Raw genomic sequence first — 16,052 nt, forward strand, 5'->3', positions numbered from 1 at the left:
AATTTGATACTATGGGACTTCTCTAATTTTTCAAGCAGGGTGAAAGGATGGGATAAAAATTGAATTTGATAGATATACTAAAATTTATTTTTAAATCTTTTCTAAGTAGAAAAAAATTACATATAGAATACTGATTTTATCAGCAGGTATGAATGTCAAGAATTATTAGTAATTGTTCTTTTAACCATTCTAAAGTAGTGGTATGTTGCCATGGTTTCAATTTGCATTTCCCTAATGGTTAATGATGTAGAACACTTTTGCATATGTTTATTTGCAATCCAAATATTCTCTTTGATGAAGTTTCTGTTCAAATCTTTTGCCTATTTTCTAATCAAACTGTTTCCTTACTGTTGAATTTAGTGACCTCTGTATATATTCTGGATGAGTCTTGAATATATGATTTGCAAATAAAAAAAAATAGAATACTGATTTTAGGTATATTCATCTAAACCAGCTTAAAAAGTTGAAACTTGGAAAAAATAATTTGTATAATGATGGAAACATTTTGGATTTGCTTTAAATATTCTGAATATTCTGGTAAATTGGATTTGCTATATAAAGTTGGATTTGGAAGAAACACACACACACACACACACACTTTTAATTGCTTTCAGTAAAAATGTTTAAGTATGTTTGTGCATAAATCCACTTTGTGCCTGAATGAAGACTGAATATAATTGAACTTGTTTTGATAATGGACAATCCTAAAATAATACAAAATATTTTCAACATAAACCATCAGTTTACTCTCTCTTATACATGCAGAATAGACTAAAATATGCAGATTAAATATGAATCATTCAATTTTATCATAAATGACATTACAGAATCATTTAAAAATCAATCTTAAATTTTCTGGTTTATTGTTATTTCTACTAAATTTAAAAGTTATAAAATTAATTGAATGTTTTACTTTCAAAAAGGAGTTTGTAACATAATACTGTCACTATCAGAAATAATTTCTCAAATTGCTCTACTTAAGGAATCTCAGAAAGAAAAACCAATGATGTACTCACATTAGGAAATTTTACCACGTATCTGCAATCTCCGGCCTATTATTTTCCATAAAGTCCTGAGCCATTGTATCTTAAAAAAGAGGCCCAAAGATGAATATAATGATCATGTGGTCAAATTTTAAATTCTGGGCCTTGATACAAAAACTTTTAAAGGTTTTGTTTTTAAACCACCTATATATTTTGAATTCTTGTTAAAATTTATTTGTACTTTAACACAAATCTATTAGTGTATCTTTACTTATAAATCATAAGTGTGATGTATGTAAGAAAAAGTATAAAAACAAATTAATGAGTGAGTTAAGTTTCTAATATAGTAGCAATAACTGTAGAAATAATAAATATTCAGAGAATGTTTAGTACGTTTCAAACACTGTGCTTAGTGCTTCAATATACATTATCATTCAATAAATATGTTATCATTTATTCTTCTAAATAATCATTTTGTCCAATGTCACATACCATGTGAAGGGCTAAGCTGGCTTTCAACCCCAGAGTCGTGTACTGTAACCCTAAGCGAAAGAATTTGGTCACACAGGGCTAATGCCCTGACCCAAAAGGGAAGTTTTCTTTCTATTGATCTATAAGAGCAAGAGCATTCCTAGTTGTATGAAAAAACACAACCATTTTGAGTCAGGAGATGTGGCATGAAGATGACATTTTTTTCATCTTCGTGCTCTGAAAAGCTACTAGGATTTAAAACTTAATTATTTTGTGTGGTTAAACAGTTTGATAATAAGAAGTGGAGGTAGCATTTTGTAAGAAATAAATCATTTTATCATTACTCTCTGCTACAAAGCCCGTGGTAGAAGATAAGCTTAGAAGGACTCAATATCAAGGTCCACGCATTCATATACCTTTGAGGATTTCAAAGTAAAGGGCTGCTAATGCCAAGAAGGAGAAATAATAGAGACTTGTAACTCCAGGTGTAATAAATTATTAAATTACAATCTACAAACACATGACTAAGTCTCTGTCCTAGATTTTTTTATTTAAAGATGTGAGGCAAACACTGTCACCACCATCCAGTGTAACTCTTAGGGATCTCAAATCATACAGTATCCTTGAAAACTTTCTTATAGCAAGAACAATGAGTGGTTTCTAATAAAGATACTTCAAACCTCAAATTTTTTGGATTCTTTGTACACTCATTTTTTTTTAATATTCAACAAATTTTTCAGGCAAGAGAGCATTTTTTTTGCATGTGTTTTCTGCAAAGGAAGATAAAAGAAAGCCAGGAAAGCATGTCTGTCTTTTATAATTTTGTTCCTTATTTCTTCTTCTTTTCCTTTGCCTTCTCTTTCTCCTCCTTTTTTTTTTTTGTGGAAACTAAAACCATTTATAATCTTCACAAAGCTGAATATGTAACTCTCACCCAGTATCTTTGATAGATGAAAGATCTAGCAACTGCTAGACTTAAGTATAATTCAAAATTCTATAAGTCTGTACATATTCCTAATGATATTCTGTTAATATTCCATAAAAATTTGTGTTCTACAGTGAATTAGAGTTACCAATTGCGAAAAATGTTGTATTCATTTTTATAACAATTATTCTCAACTTCATGTCAACAAATTTTAGAGGGTTTAGAGGGTTAGCACCCATGTAAAGCAAACAAGATAGGAATCAATCTCACATACCTAACCATTCTTTCACCCAAGACGAGAAAGAATATGTTTTTGCAAGATTCCTATGTGCCTTTTATTTCTCTTCTATGAACATGTACTTTTCTGGCTTTGCTGGCATGAGGAGGGGTTATCTGAAGGGATGTGTAAAGCATCTTATAGTTTTTGATAACAGTGCTTATCTTGGATGTATATGTAAGTTGTTCCCGTTGAAATATACTTGTAAATTTATGCTTTAAAATAAGAGCACTTTCAGAAATCAGATACAGTTTACTTTATCTATAACTTTGGGGCAGGATTATGGGGAGTGGTGGAACTTGTAATCTATGAAGGTTTGTATAATGGGATACCTCTCATAAGTTGTTGAGGATATGCTGTGGGAACTCTATTGTCTCTGTATCAAACTAACATCATAACTATATCTTAATGTTGTTGTGCTGCATTGATTTTATGAGACTTCTATTTCCCATTGGTGTCCATAGGCTTTCCTTATTGGTGAACTTACTCATTATATTTTATAGCAACCTAACCTAAGATAGAAGGGTGATGTGGAACACAGGGCCCTTCTGAATGAACCCCATGACCAGAGGGATAAGCTAGTGTCATTAAGTGATCCTCAGATTGTGTTTCTCTCATTACCTCCACAAAGTTTTCTGGGTATGAATAAATATTAGTGCAAGGTTTCCAAAATCACTTATTAGCTGCTGTCTTGTTAAAGGATGGGCCCAGCTTATGTTTCAAATATGACCTTGTAATAAAGTTTCAGCATTAGATCATTGAAGCCTTTCATCATCGTTTTTTCTTTCCCCTCCAGTGTTTGTAATCTTTATTTTAAAGAAAGAACAAAATATGGAAATTAAATATATATGAGAAAAATACCAGCCTTCATCTAAAGGTTTGCATGATTTCTGGGAATTGTCTAGATTCCTATAGTTAATGAGGAAGCATTACATTAGCCAGATTTGAACAATATTTAGTCATAGAAAAAGCAAAGTTCAGAAAGCTGAAGAGTTTTAGCTGTAAATATAAAGTCTAAAACTAAGCATACCTGAAAGGATTACAACTAAAATGGCAATATTTTCTTTCAGAGAAGAACTGGATTGTCATAAACCAAATCTCCTGGGTTAGCTAAATGTTCGAGGTCTATAGAACACTCTTAGAATTATTTTCTTTCCCTGAGTATTTGTGCTGAACCATAATTAACAGCTAGTGTCTTAAGTGGCAGAATCCTTGGCACAGAATATGTTTAGAATAATGTAGTTCAATTACAGATTTTCAAAGTATGCAGCTGCCTCAACCATCCACAACAAGTCAATTCCATCTCTTCTTTTCTTATGCAGACACTTGGCTGGAGTTTAGAGATTTTGGGGAGACATCCTCAAAAGGCAATCTTGATTGATTAAGAAAGGGAAGTGATAGAAATCACTCTTGTAGTAAGATCTAGTGACCATAAAGCAATTCCCTCAATTGACTCATGGAATTGCCCCTGTAAATGTATTTTGTCATGAGTTAAACATAATTTCATATCAAAATTGTTATGAGCAAGAATATTTTCTTGTAGTTCACTTCTTTAAGCTCTCCACATAGTCTAAAGACAAATGTGAACTTAGGAGGATTACTGTAGAAAGTACCAAGTTCTAAACACTTGACATACATTGACTATTTCATCTTCATAACACTCTTGTATCCTATTTTTATGCTCCTCACTTTACAATTGAGCAAACTGAAACACAAAGAGATTAAATTAATTGTTCAAAAATATATAACTAATAAACAATGATACAGAATTTAAAAAGATAATATTGTTCTAGTGTCCCATGTCTTCACTCCATACTATGCTGCCTCCCTGGTTGTAATTTAATTCCTATTAGATTTTTGTCTTTCCTGAGCATATGTTTTTTTGAAATTAAATTTGATGATACATTAAAACCATTTTTTTCCTGAGGGGACCAGAGTCATAGAGTGGGAATAAATGTAATTCTTTGTGAAAATATACTCTTCAATATTAGACATAGCCATTCTTACTTAGCTCATTAATTCTTGGAGCATTCCTCCTACTCCAGTACAACTAATCATTAAATCAGCTTTGAGGGAATCCAAGGAAAAGAATTAAAAAACACTTCTTAAAAATATTTCAAAGGATTTTTCTGGAGGAAAATAATGTGACTAATCTTAAATTGAATTATATAGTGGACAAATTTTCAAATCTAATGAAAACAGTACATTAAAACACTTTATCCCTGCCATTCACTCCCACTATAACATATACATTACTTGTTTAAAAAAACACATTTTATTTATTTATTTTAATGTGGTGCTTAAAACCAATGCCTTACATATGCTAGGGGAGTGCTCTACCATTGATCCACAACCCCAGCTTCTGCATTACTTGTTAGATATCTGCCCCTTAAAGGTTTTATGAATAATTTTTTAAATATATATTTTTAGTTGTAGATGGACACAATACCTTCATTTTGTTTATTTATTTTCATGTGGTGCTGAGGATTGAACCTAGTGCCTCATACATGCTAGGTAAGTGCTCCACCACTGAGCCACTACCCCAGCCCCATGAATATTTTTAACGGTAGAGAACCATTAAAGCATTTTTTCAGAAGAACAAAAAGTAGAATTAATAAAAAAGATAAGTGAATGTTATGAAATTCACACTATGTTTTAGACATTTTAGAAAAGGGACTGGCAGCGTGAAAATACGTGGGTGGCTTTATTGCAGAAATAACAAATTATTGATTGGCTGCTCAACAAAAAGGTATTGTCACTCACCATATCATCTCAGCAAAGAGAAATGCCACAAAATACTATTTAAACTGATATTGAATAGTATAAAGATGCTGATGTAAACATCAGATGAATCAGTTCCACACCAGTTGAGCCAGGTCAAATGAGGAATTTGCAGCTGATGTTTTGGTGGTTCATGATGTTAACTGAGCAATCTGCAAAAATGTGTTCCCTTTCTCACACACAGCCAGGTAGATTTCCAGCAAGAGTATTGAAAGTGCCAAGTCTTTTGGTCAGAACAGAGCTGCCATCATGCACGAGATTTTACTTAAAGGTGTTTACGGATAGCAAAACTTACACTTCCATGAATTGAATTTTTTTTCTGAAAAAAAAGAAAAAAGTACTTATCTTAACAATCTAGAGAAAATGTTGTCAGGAAGTTGTGAAAAAAATGTTTTAATTAGCTTTTATAATCAGCTATGTTTGTGGGGTTACTATGATAAAATTATAAATATAAATTATGTATTTTTCTAATTTTAAATATAATTTGAAACTTTTCCTACTGAAATCTTTTGTTATCTTTGCACTCATCAGTAGTGATCTTGACATGATTCTTTTTTTAAAAAAATATATAATTCAATTAATTTTTCTCTTCACTTGAATTGTTGCCTGGATTCCTAGGGAGCTCAACTAGCATAGAGATGCTCAGTATCCTAATAAAAGATAATCTTGAAAGATATTAGTATTGTCTACTTACAAATAGTATACAGATTTCTGGATGTAGAATTATACTCTATAAGGAGATAGCAGTCTGATTTCTTTTTTAACATAAAAAATAAGATCATATACCCTTTTTATCACCAGAAAATGACTTTTTTCTATTGATCTTATATAATCTAACATCAACCACATTCCTTATAGAAGTACAGAGCTAGATGAGTGAATGTGCTTATATAGACTACAACATGACTTTCAGGTATGCTAGTCTTTAATCTCCTGAGAAAGCATCTAGAAAATCATTAAGACATTGCTATTGTCTTACAAGTTATAATCATGACTGACAATATCATTCTTTGTCATTTAATATAAATAATATTACAAGCATTTTTAATAATAAATTGGTAGCTACATAAGCATTATGATAAACTATAAAATGACAAATTTGGCTGAATTTGGGTTTTAGAACAATTCTGAATATATCGAAGATTAGATTTCTTTCCTATTTTCAAGACTTTATATTGACTTCAATTCTAGTTTGGGATAGTTACAGAAATATGTTTTAAGAAAAGAATATTATACTCTGAGAAATATACTAATACATAAAAAGTTATAGAAAATACTTATATTTATTCATTTGTGAACAAATTTTGTATATGAACATAGTCTTTGTCATCAGTTCTGAATGATCAAATTAAATCAGCAGCATTAGCTGAAGTTGTTAATCATAATAATGAGGGTTCTCAGAGAAAGTTAAAAAATCATCTATCATAGTCAATAAGGACCATGTGTTAGGGTTCTCTCTGACTAAATGAAAGAACAAAGAGTGTACCATGTGTGTAGATGGCGAGGATGGGTAGACTCTCATGGAAACAGTTTCTTATATCCTGACAGCCTCCTACTATCAATAAAACCTTAAAGTTGCTCCTCTTCCAAAGCACCTCATCCAACAGTCCACCTTCTACCAGCCCAGATCCCTTTTCATACCTTTTTCATCCCTTATCTTATAAACCTTGGAGGGGGGCGGGATTTTATCATCATGGAGTCAACCAGTAATCAGGAAGAGATACACATCCACTCCCTCTACCTCCCTTCCTACTTTTACTGCTCAGGCAAATAAAGGTGTGCAGGACACACACACAGTATACTTGAAGCACCCTTCAGTATTGCTGTTGTCACAGATCCTCCTCCAGCAAACAGCATGGCACTCTTGCTCTAGAGAAAAACTTAGAAAATGAACCTCTACCAATCATCTTCCACAATTTGCTTCTGTGATATGATCTAGAAGGTAACTTTGAACTTAAGCAAACTGGATGCAGAGCCTAGACTTTATGAAGACCAATTATTTAGATAGTAACTTGAGATCTCTGAGTTTCATTTTTGTCATATTACGATTCTTTCCTTATAGAATGATCACAATAATTTTTATCAAAATGACCAATGAATGAGTGAATAAATCAATATATGGTATAAAATCTCACTTCCAAATTAATACATTTTTAATATTTTAACATAAAAATGCCCCTGGGACATAGCTGACTTGATGAGTACATTGAAAGCTTGTTGGATTTGCTGTACTAAGATTAGACAGAAGAAGATTTCTTGAAGCAATCATGCTAGTCTCTGGGGTAAGGTTTCACAAGAAACTGTTTCCTTTTTCTGTGATTACTCCTACCTGTGTATTGCATGAAAACTGTGAAAATGAATGAGAAAATTAGTATTTATATGTATTATATTATATGTATATCACTTGTAATATACATACAAATCTGTGGTGGCATATGACCTACTTGGCTCCCTTAAACTTCAGTTTCTCCTTATTAAATGAATAATACCTAAATCACAGTGCTGTTTGATTAACAGTATAATGACTGTGATAGAAGCAATATATTGTTGAGCACATAAATACATGCTTAGCAGAATATGAATTTACATAAATGCAAAAGTCACTTACCATATATAATAAACAATATTAAAATTTAAGATATTCCATATATAGTAGTTCTTCCTTATTCATGACTTCACTTTTCCAGGTTTCAGTTACCAGAGGTCAACCATCGTCCAAACAATTTTAATGTAAAAGAAATAAACCTAAGTTTTAAATTGTGTGCTTTCCTGAGAAAGGAATGAAATCTCATATAGTCTGACTTCTTCTCATGTGCAACATGAATCATCCTTTTGTCTGGTGTAGCCACTCTGTATATGCTACCTGTTTATTAGTTACTTAGTAGCATCTCAGTTATTGGCCTGTTGCTGCATCTCAGTGTTTGTGTTTGAGTAACCTTTATTTTACTTGATAAAGTTTCCCAAATGCAAGACTATAGTGATGCTGGCAATTCAGATATACCAAAGAGAAGCAGAAAAAAATGTTTCCTTTAAGAATTACCTCACATCACAAGAAGAATGGTGAGTATAGTATAATAAATATTTTGAGAGGGGAGATACCACATTTACATAACTTTTATGACAGTATACTATTATGATCATTCTTTTTTATTATTGATGATGGTTGTTTATCTCTTACAGTGCCTGATTTATTAACTAAAATTTGTCATAGGTATGAATCTATAAGAAAAAGCATAGTATTTATAGGATTGGATTCTATGAGTGTTTTCAGGGATCCACTAAGAGTCTTAAAACAAACTTCCTGTGAATAAGGAGGAGCACTGTGTAAGTAACAATGCCTAAGGTTTAATTAGTGACCTATCAAAATCTCTTAACATATCATACTAACTATAATGTAAATTTCATCTTTTGAAAATATTAATGTTCTTCCATCAATTTTTAAATGCTTCTCTTTTAGTGAGAAAGATTTCTAGTCTTGTTTTTAAATTTTTCAGGCAATGATAAAATGTATTCTTTAGAATCTTTCGTTTCATTAAAAAAATTTATTAGCTTTTCTAACAATATGCATAATCTTAAACTTGTTTATTTAAAATTATATGTTTAATACATCAAATGAATAGTAAAATGTCAAAAAATAAGAGAATACCTAGTTCATTGATAGTTCTATGATGATTGTCTGAGTACTGAGGTAAGTCATAGGTATAGTCATAAAGGTTTTTGATAAATGTCCTGAGGGTAATGAGTAAATTAAACTTTTATGAGAATTCCAATGATGTTGAAAATAATAACAAAACTATGATCAACCCTGACAATCTCAAGGCATGCTTGAAGAACTATAATGGCATTTTAAGTCAAGAATAAGGTTTTTGTTTTGTTGAATGGATTGTCTGAGGTCAGAACTAAATTGCTCTGAGCAATTGAGGGGATATTATACTCCAAGTGGGAGAGAAAAAGAGATCTAGAATCAAGAGGAATGTAAGCCTAAAGGTTTTGAAGAGAGAACAGAGATGTGTGGGTACAACTGAAGATATTTAGAGTCTTTTCTGAGGTGTTAAGATAAGAAACCAACAAATGTACTTGGAACTGGTTAATTATTGAGGATATATAACAAAGTCTTGAACCTGGCTTCTCTGTGGGCAGTGTGAAGTAACCCTGTCAAACTTTGGTTACATTGAACTCCAGCTACATGAGGGGCACATCAATGAGACAACTACCTCAGAACTGTTCCTACCCACTACCTCTACTCACCCCCCATCACCTGTTAAACAGTACAGCATCTGATCCTACTCTTTTCCTCCCACCCTCTACCCTATCTACACCCCAAATTTCCTTGGTCACTTCTCTTACCTAATGGTTTTCTGAGGTCACAAAACTCCTGTGAACTCTTGCAGTCATTACTCATATTGAAAAGTAAAATTAAAGCAAGTGACCAAGTTTTGGGTATTAGAAAACACAAAGCAAGTGCAGATATCAAATGAGAAGAGGAAGTTCTGTACAATGTCCCTGTATTTAGTTTTCTCTTTCGCCATTTATCAGTGGAATTTCCATTTTTTAGCTAACAAAGAAAGCTGTACAAAGATTGTGAGTGATATCATTTCATTTTGATGGACTCACCATTAAAATCAGACTTCCAGAGAGTACAGTCAACTCTCCTCTAATCAATAGTTACTGAACTCTTACCTGGGCATGAGCAGGAATTGCCAGAGATCCAAGATGAACAGACCCTGAACTCTGCTCTCAAAAATATAGACAGGCATGTGTTTTGTACTAGAACATAGGAAGCCTCTGTGACTATTTTGGTGATGACTTCATTAGTGGCTATCAACCTATGCCAGGATCCCTACTTCCCACCATTTGCAACACTCTCATCATGATATCTCAGATGACACTGTTTCTCCCTGGGTGGAGATGTAGTGCAAACCTTCAAAGGGGAATGTCAGAACCTCGAGAAAGCCCATGTCATAGGAAATGTGTCCTGATCTCTTCACCCCTACTCCTACTAATCCCAGTACAGAAAGAAACGCATTACATTTCATTCAGGATTGACCTCAAGGGTATGGGACTTCTGGGGCATAACTTATTTTCTCAAATACACATTCTCCTTGGGAAGGGGGACAGAATGCCAAACTGAGACTGATTCCCGGCCTTTGTTCTGATCAAGGTGGCTTCAGTAGACCTGGTTCAATTTGGAATCTGTGTGTCTAAGATGGAACAAACTTCCAGGTGGCTTATGAAAGTCATTGTTTTGTGGTGAAGGAGAACTACCATTAGTACTTGCCATTCAAGCACAGCTTTAATGAGGAATGCTTCTCTAACAGTTCCCCATAGGAACCTCATTGGCTCCACCTCAGCTCCAGACCCAGACATTGCACCTGGCACAAGATCAAATGCCACTGATGGAAATGAGCTACATCTGTAGGGCTCTTTAATGTTCAAGTATATGATTTTCCTTGTTTACAAGAGAGGCACGTATCATCTCACTGGTCTCCAGTACAGGCACACGTGATCTTTTCTTCCATCACTCCCTTAGAAGCCTTGTTTACAAAGCTGATTCATAGGTCTTACGCACAGCTGGAGACAGTCACAGATTTATGACACTGGGGGCTGTCTCGAGGAGTGAGCTTTGATCAGGCAGACACTGTTATATCAATGACCACATATGTTGAGGCTAAGAAAGGCTCTGTGATACAAGAAAGGAAGAGCAACTCCTCCCACTATTTCTCCCACCCTCTTCTGGAAGAATCACCATGAACCCTCTTAAAATCTCCTGTTGGAGATGAGGGTGGAGGATTGGCAAAGACAAAACGTGCTAAGGAGCTGAACCCATCATAAGGTCTAAATGATAAAATTTAACCATAAATGAACATGAGGAAATGAAGGAAAGCACTTGTTTTTCAAATACAACATACTTAGATGTGTCCAGCTCCTTAACAGAAGGCTTACTGAATGCAAATTACTATTTAAAATGATTTTTTGTATTATTGATGACCCAGAAGCTTCATGCCTTGGAGTCTAAGGATGTGCAACCTTTCACTGTATGTTTTTGAGACATCTATGAACTATAGTTCCAGAGCTAACGTGATGATGACCAAGCACCTGTGAGTTTCTTCAGAACCTTGATGTTTAACTGATTCTCTGCAGCACTAAGCATCATGCAAACTGTTCATTTTCATCTTGGTATAATTGTAATAAAGTTATAATAAACAGTGTATCTTACACACACTGAAAATGATAATAGTAAATTAAAATGATAAAATCTGATTGATACACATCAACTTTAAAACTGACTATTTTAGAAGCTGTATTTTTATAGCTGATCACATTTTTTTCATTTTTATTATGAAAGAGTCTATTCATGCAAATGAGTTTCTATGTGCATATGAAGGATATATCTTATATATAATCATTATATGAACATTTATGTAGTACCCAATCTAAGAAATAAAATATTACTAATTTCTAAATAATCCATCCTACCTTCTAGAATAATTCTGAATATTTGTCCCTATAATTCTTCATTTTTTTTCATATATGTACCCTAAAACCTATATTTTCTTCTTTTGGTACTAGGGATTGAACCTAGGGGCACTAAAGACATCCCTAGTCTCTTTTATTTTTTTCATTGTGAAGCTGACCTCAAACCTGCAGTCCTCCTGCCTCAGCTTCCTGAGTTGCTGGAATTATAGGGATGTATCAGTTCACCTGGTTCTAAAACCTATTGCTTAGTGTTTAGTTTTGTTTTGTTTTTTAACTTTTTATAAATGGCATCTTAAAATATTTCAGCAGATCATGTGTTTTGCTCAATGCTGTTTGTGTCATTCATTCCTTTTCATGTTTATATCTCAAGTTTATTTTAATATTTTTATACTATTACATAATACAAAGTACAATATATGAATCCTTTCTTTCTTTCTTTTTTTCTTTTTTTGCTTTGTTTTGCCTTCATGAATGATTGTGCTATAAAAATTTTGGACATGTCTTTTTATGTACAAGAGCAAAATTACCTATATAGTAAAAATATGGAAGTGGAATTACTGGGGAATATGTCATGTGCATCTTCACCTTTGCTAGAATGAGAAAGTGTTTGGTGAAATAATCATATAAATTTACATAGATAAAATGAGTAAGGAAACCAAAAAGCCTGACACCATTCTTGACTATTTCATAATCACTCTACATCCAATCTGGTAACACATTCTTTAAAAATATATCCAGAATCCAATCTCTTTTTGCTTATCACTCTTGCATGCATACAGTTTCAGGTACCATCTTTATGTATCCAGAATTCTGACACACTCTCCACCATTACTATTTGCTTTAAGCTCCCATCTTTCTCCTGGATTATGACCAATCACCTTCTTTCTGGTCTCCTAGTTTACATTTTTTGCCTCCCACACAAAAGAATATTTTCCTTTTTAAAGCCTCAGTTTGTATTTCTCAATTTTTTTCTGAAAGCCCTACAATTGGCTTTCCCATCTCTCTTGGATGCAAACCAATGATCTGGCACCACTTTACACCTTTTATCTCATTGCCTACATCATTCCTACTTGCCCAGTTTCTCCCTACTTCACTGGCTTCTTTGTATGTCAGGCAAGCTCTACCTCCCAGATGATGTGGTGGCCACTTCCTGTGTAAGAAAATTTCTTTCCCACTACCCTAAACTTCCTCATGACTCTCATTCTAACATCCTCCATGTATTTATTTAAATTATCACTGCTTGAAGCCTTTTCTGACCACTTGTTTAAAATTTCAATCCTGTTCCTGATTCTCTCTCATTCCTTCATGAGCGTAGGAATTTTTGCCTCTTGTTTTTTTTTAATTATATCTCTGATTCCTAGAATACATAAAAGAAGTACAACAAAAATATAGCTATAATAATAATAATAGTCAACCCATACAGTGCTTAATTCTCTAGCTACTTCTAAAGCAGATGATATAAATAATCTTCTTTATTTCTCTCAAAATGTTGAGGGAAAGGACTTTCTGTTTTGGTGATGTGAAAGAGGTCAATTTTTTTCTCTCCATAGAAAACAAATATAAAACTGAACAGCATTAACAGGATCAACTATTCTATGACACTGGAAATCCATCAAGAGAAACACAACAATTTGAGAAGATTTATTGCTTAACATTCAAATAGCCCTGAGCTAAAACAGGTTAGAAAGCTCATCTACAAAAGCATAGGGGTGATTGTGCCACAATGTTTTGTCACCATTTTGTTGTGCCACTTCCACGTTGCCTACCACTGACACATATCCACAGCCCACATGGGATATCCAGGGCAGAATTCCTTTTCATTTAACAAAGAAGCCAATTGTTCGTGAATAATCAAATGGCAGCCAAATTCCAAATACCAAAGCTTTCATATTTTATAAAAGAAAAAGATGAAGGGAAGAAAAATCCAAACTATTAAAGGAGATGGGGCAGGGAGATGATGTAAACAACCCTACCTTGTGCAGCCAACTCTTTCCACCTCTCCTTGTTCTGCTGAATGATGTCCACCAGGTTGTTCTTGAAGCTCTTCAGGTCCACTGCTGTAAGGGAATAGTCTGGGGAATAGCTCCCGTCATTCACCAAGCCTTTTGAATTTGATCGTCTCAGCACCTCAGCAACATGTAACCCCACAATGGTTGAACTAACAGTAATAACCAAAGAAACCAAAAGATACAAAAGAGAAGAGGGTCAGTCAGGATATGGGATGAGGGAACAAAGCCTGAAAAAGTTTATGAAAACGACTGTTGAAGTAGAACAGCAGATAGACAGGTCCAGTTGTGAGCATGTGGCAGCTGTTTGCCTCCCTTTCCCACTAAGAGAGCCAGGGACTCCTCTTCCTGTACTTAGAGGACTTGGATTTTTCTTGAACTGTGGACCTCAGTTCTCAATATTGAAGGAAGATGCAGTACAGCATCATGACACTAGGTGGCAATACTACCTAATAATTAATCCAAGAACTCCCTGCCTAGTTTTAAGAAATAAGGATAATCATTAAATAATAAAAGGTTATTAAAAACCACAGATATGAAAAATGATATAAAAGAAAAACATCATACCTGCCTGCCCCACAGTTAGAAGTTTCAGTTTTGGAGGCTTCCTCTATAAGAGGAATAACAATTTTCTCTGTTGAGTCTGTCAGAAGAGAAAATGTTGGCTCTACTATGAAATCAATGAAACCTAAAAAAAGAAAAAGAAAAAGAAAAAAATTAAAAAAAGATAAATCAAAGTGTTACAACTTCCAGAATTCTAAGATCAGTAAAATGAAGAGCCTCTTTTTGGCACACTCCTGGGATAGCAAACATCAACTATAATATCAGTTTTCTTGCCCTTTGATACTATTTTAATCCAATAGCACAATCTTTAAAATAGCTTAACTGTTCTACAGAATAATCTCCCAAGCAGTATAAGTGCTACAATTTAGGCTTGCTAACTTAAGTATATTGGCTTTCCTATTTAATGTTCAGCTTTACATGCTATTGCTAACAATAGATGCAGATCAAATGAGTGGGAATATGTTTTTTTCTGTCCCAATGAGAAGGATCGTTACTCTTTGGGAAAGGTCTTCATTTTGTTGTGAATTTTATTACTGACCAGAAAGAAATAATATCTGAACGCCAAAGGAATTAAATAATTGACATTTTCCCCTCGGGCTATGGGAAGGCAACCACCTTTTACATTTTTTCTTACTATGTCAGTCAGAGCTTTCTGCCAACTTGTTCGAATTTCAAATTGCTGTTTATTATTCCCTGGATGTAAAGTGTTAGTTCGCAGCATGTAGGCGTGTGCTGTCAAATCAGCCCAGGAACAGTAACATCTCCGGGAGACAGCACTAAACCTACTGCTTTTTAGATGTCAGTATTGAATGAAGACTTTCACATTTAAAGTACTCATCAAGATAGAAAATGACACACAGAGAAAAGGGCATTGTCCTCTGGGGACATTGACTACCCGGTATTTAGTAGAGGAGAGGACAACATCCCTAAGATCCCAGGAAATATTTGGTGCTTGAAATCAAGGGCTTGTGTCCTTAAACCCACCTGGGAGCAATAAACTATTACCTAAATATAAAAGAATAATGGGAAGGAGGGTCTTTAAGTGAGAATGCCCTGGGAATATCCACATATGATAAAGTAATTAACATTTCAAGTAACTATATTATTTATAGTACATATTGAGGCATGTTTATAACTTTAAAAATTCCTATAAATGTACATTTTAATTGACATCTTAAATCAAAGTAATGTTAATTGCCTACCCAGAGTGTGATTTTGAGTTCCATGAATGGGTTTAAATGACCAGTATAGGTAGACTGTCCAATGAGGTAATATGGTAGCAATTTATATGACAGCAATGAGCCTCAAGAACATCACTCCTTCCCAGCTTGCTAGGAAATCCTCAGACTGCACAACATTGAGAATAAGCACCTTCCTCATAATCTCTAGATAAACAGCTGTTGAACTTGGTTAGGAAGGAGGAAGGCCAGAGTAAGCAGCTTTCTGACCACCCTGCTGCTTTGGGGTACAGCTGCCAAAATACAGAGGTAAGATGGCTATTTTCATTTTCATCGATTGTGTAATTCAGTGAGAAATATGCTAGCTAAGGGAAGAACTATTACAAATAT

General features: G+C 33.9%; 1 protein-coding gene across 7 annotated transcripts in view; it reads right to left on the reverse strand.

The window, feature by feature from the left end:
- The window catches only part of Pde1a (phosphodiesterase 1A), a 349,265-nt gene that overhangs the window by 20,785 nt on the left and 312,428 nt on the right, over window positions 1–16,052 (reverse strand). For 5 of the 7 annotated variants that reach the window (XM_048808123.1, XM_048808124.1, XM_048808122.1 and 2 more), the window contains 3 exons: window positions 14,488–14,608; window positions 13,888–14,072; window positions 5,733–5,756 (listed from right to left, as the gene is read on the reverse strand). In XM_048808123.1, the coding sequence (XP_048664080.1) occupies window positions 5,733–5,756; window positions 13,888–14,072; window positions 14,488–14,608 (330 nt within the window). Of the gene's footprint in view, window positions 1–5,732; window positions 5,757–6,159; window positions 12,140–13,887; window positions 14,073–14,487; window positions 14,609–16,052 lie in introns of those variants that run through there. The other 2 variants (XM_048808126.1, XM_015481126.2) reach the window with 2 other exon arrangements.

The sequence above is a fragment of the Marmota marmota genome, unplaced genomic scaffold (assembly GCF_001458135.2).
Source record: "Marmota marmota marmota unplaced genomic scaffold, marMar, whole genome shotgun sequence".
Classification (NCBI taxonomy): domain Eukaryota; kingdom Metazoa; phylum Chordata; class Mammalia; order Rodentia; family Sciuridae; genus Marmota; species Marmota marmota.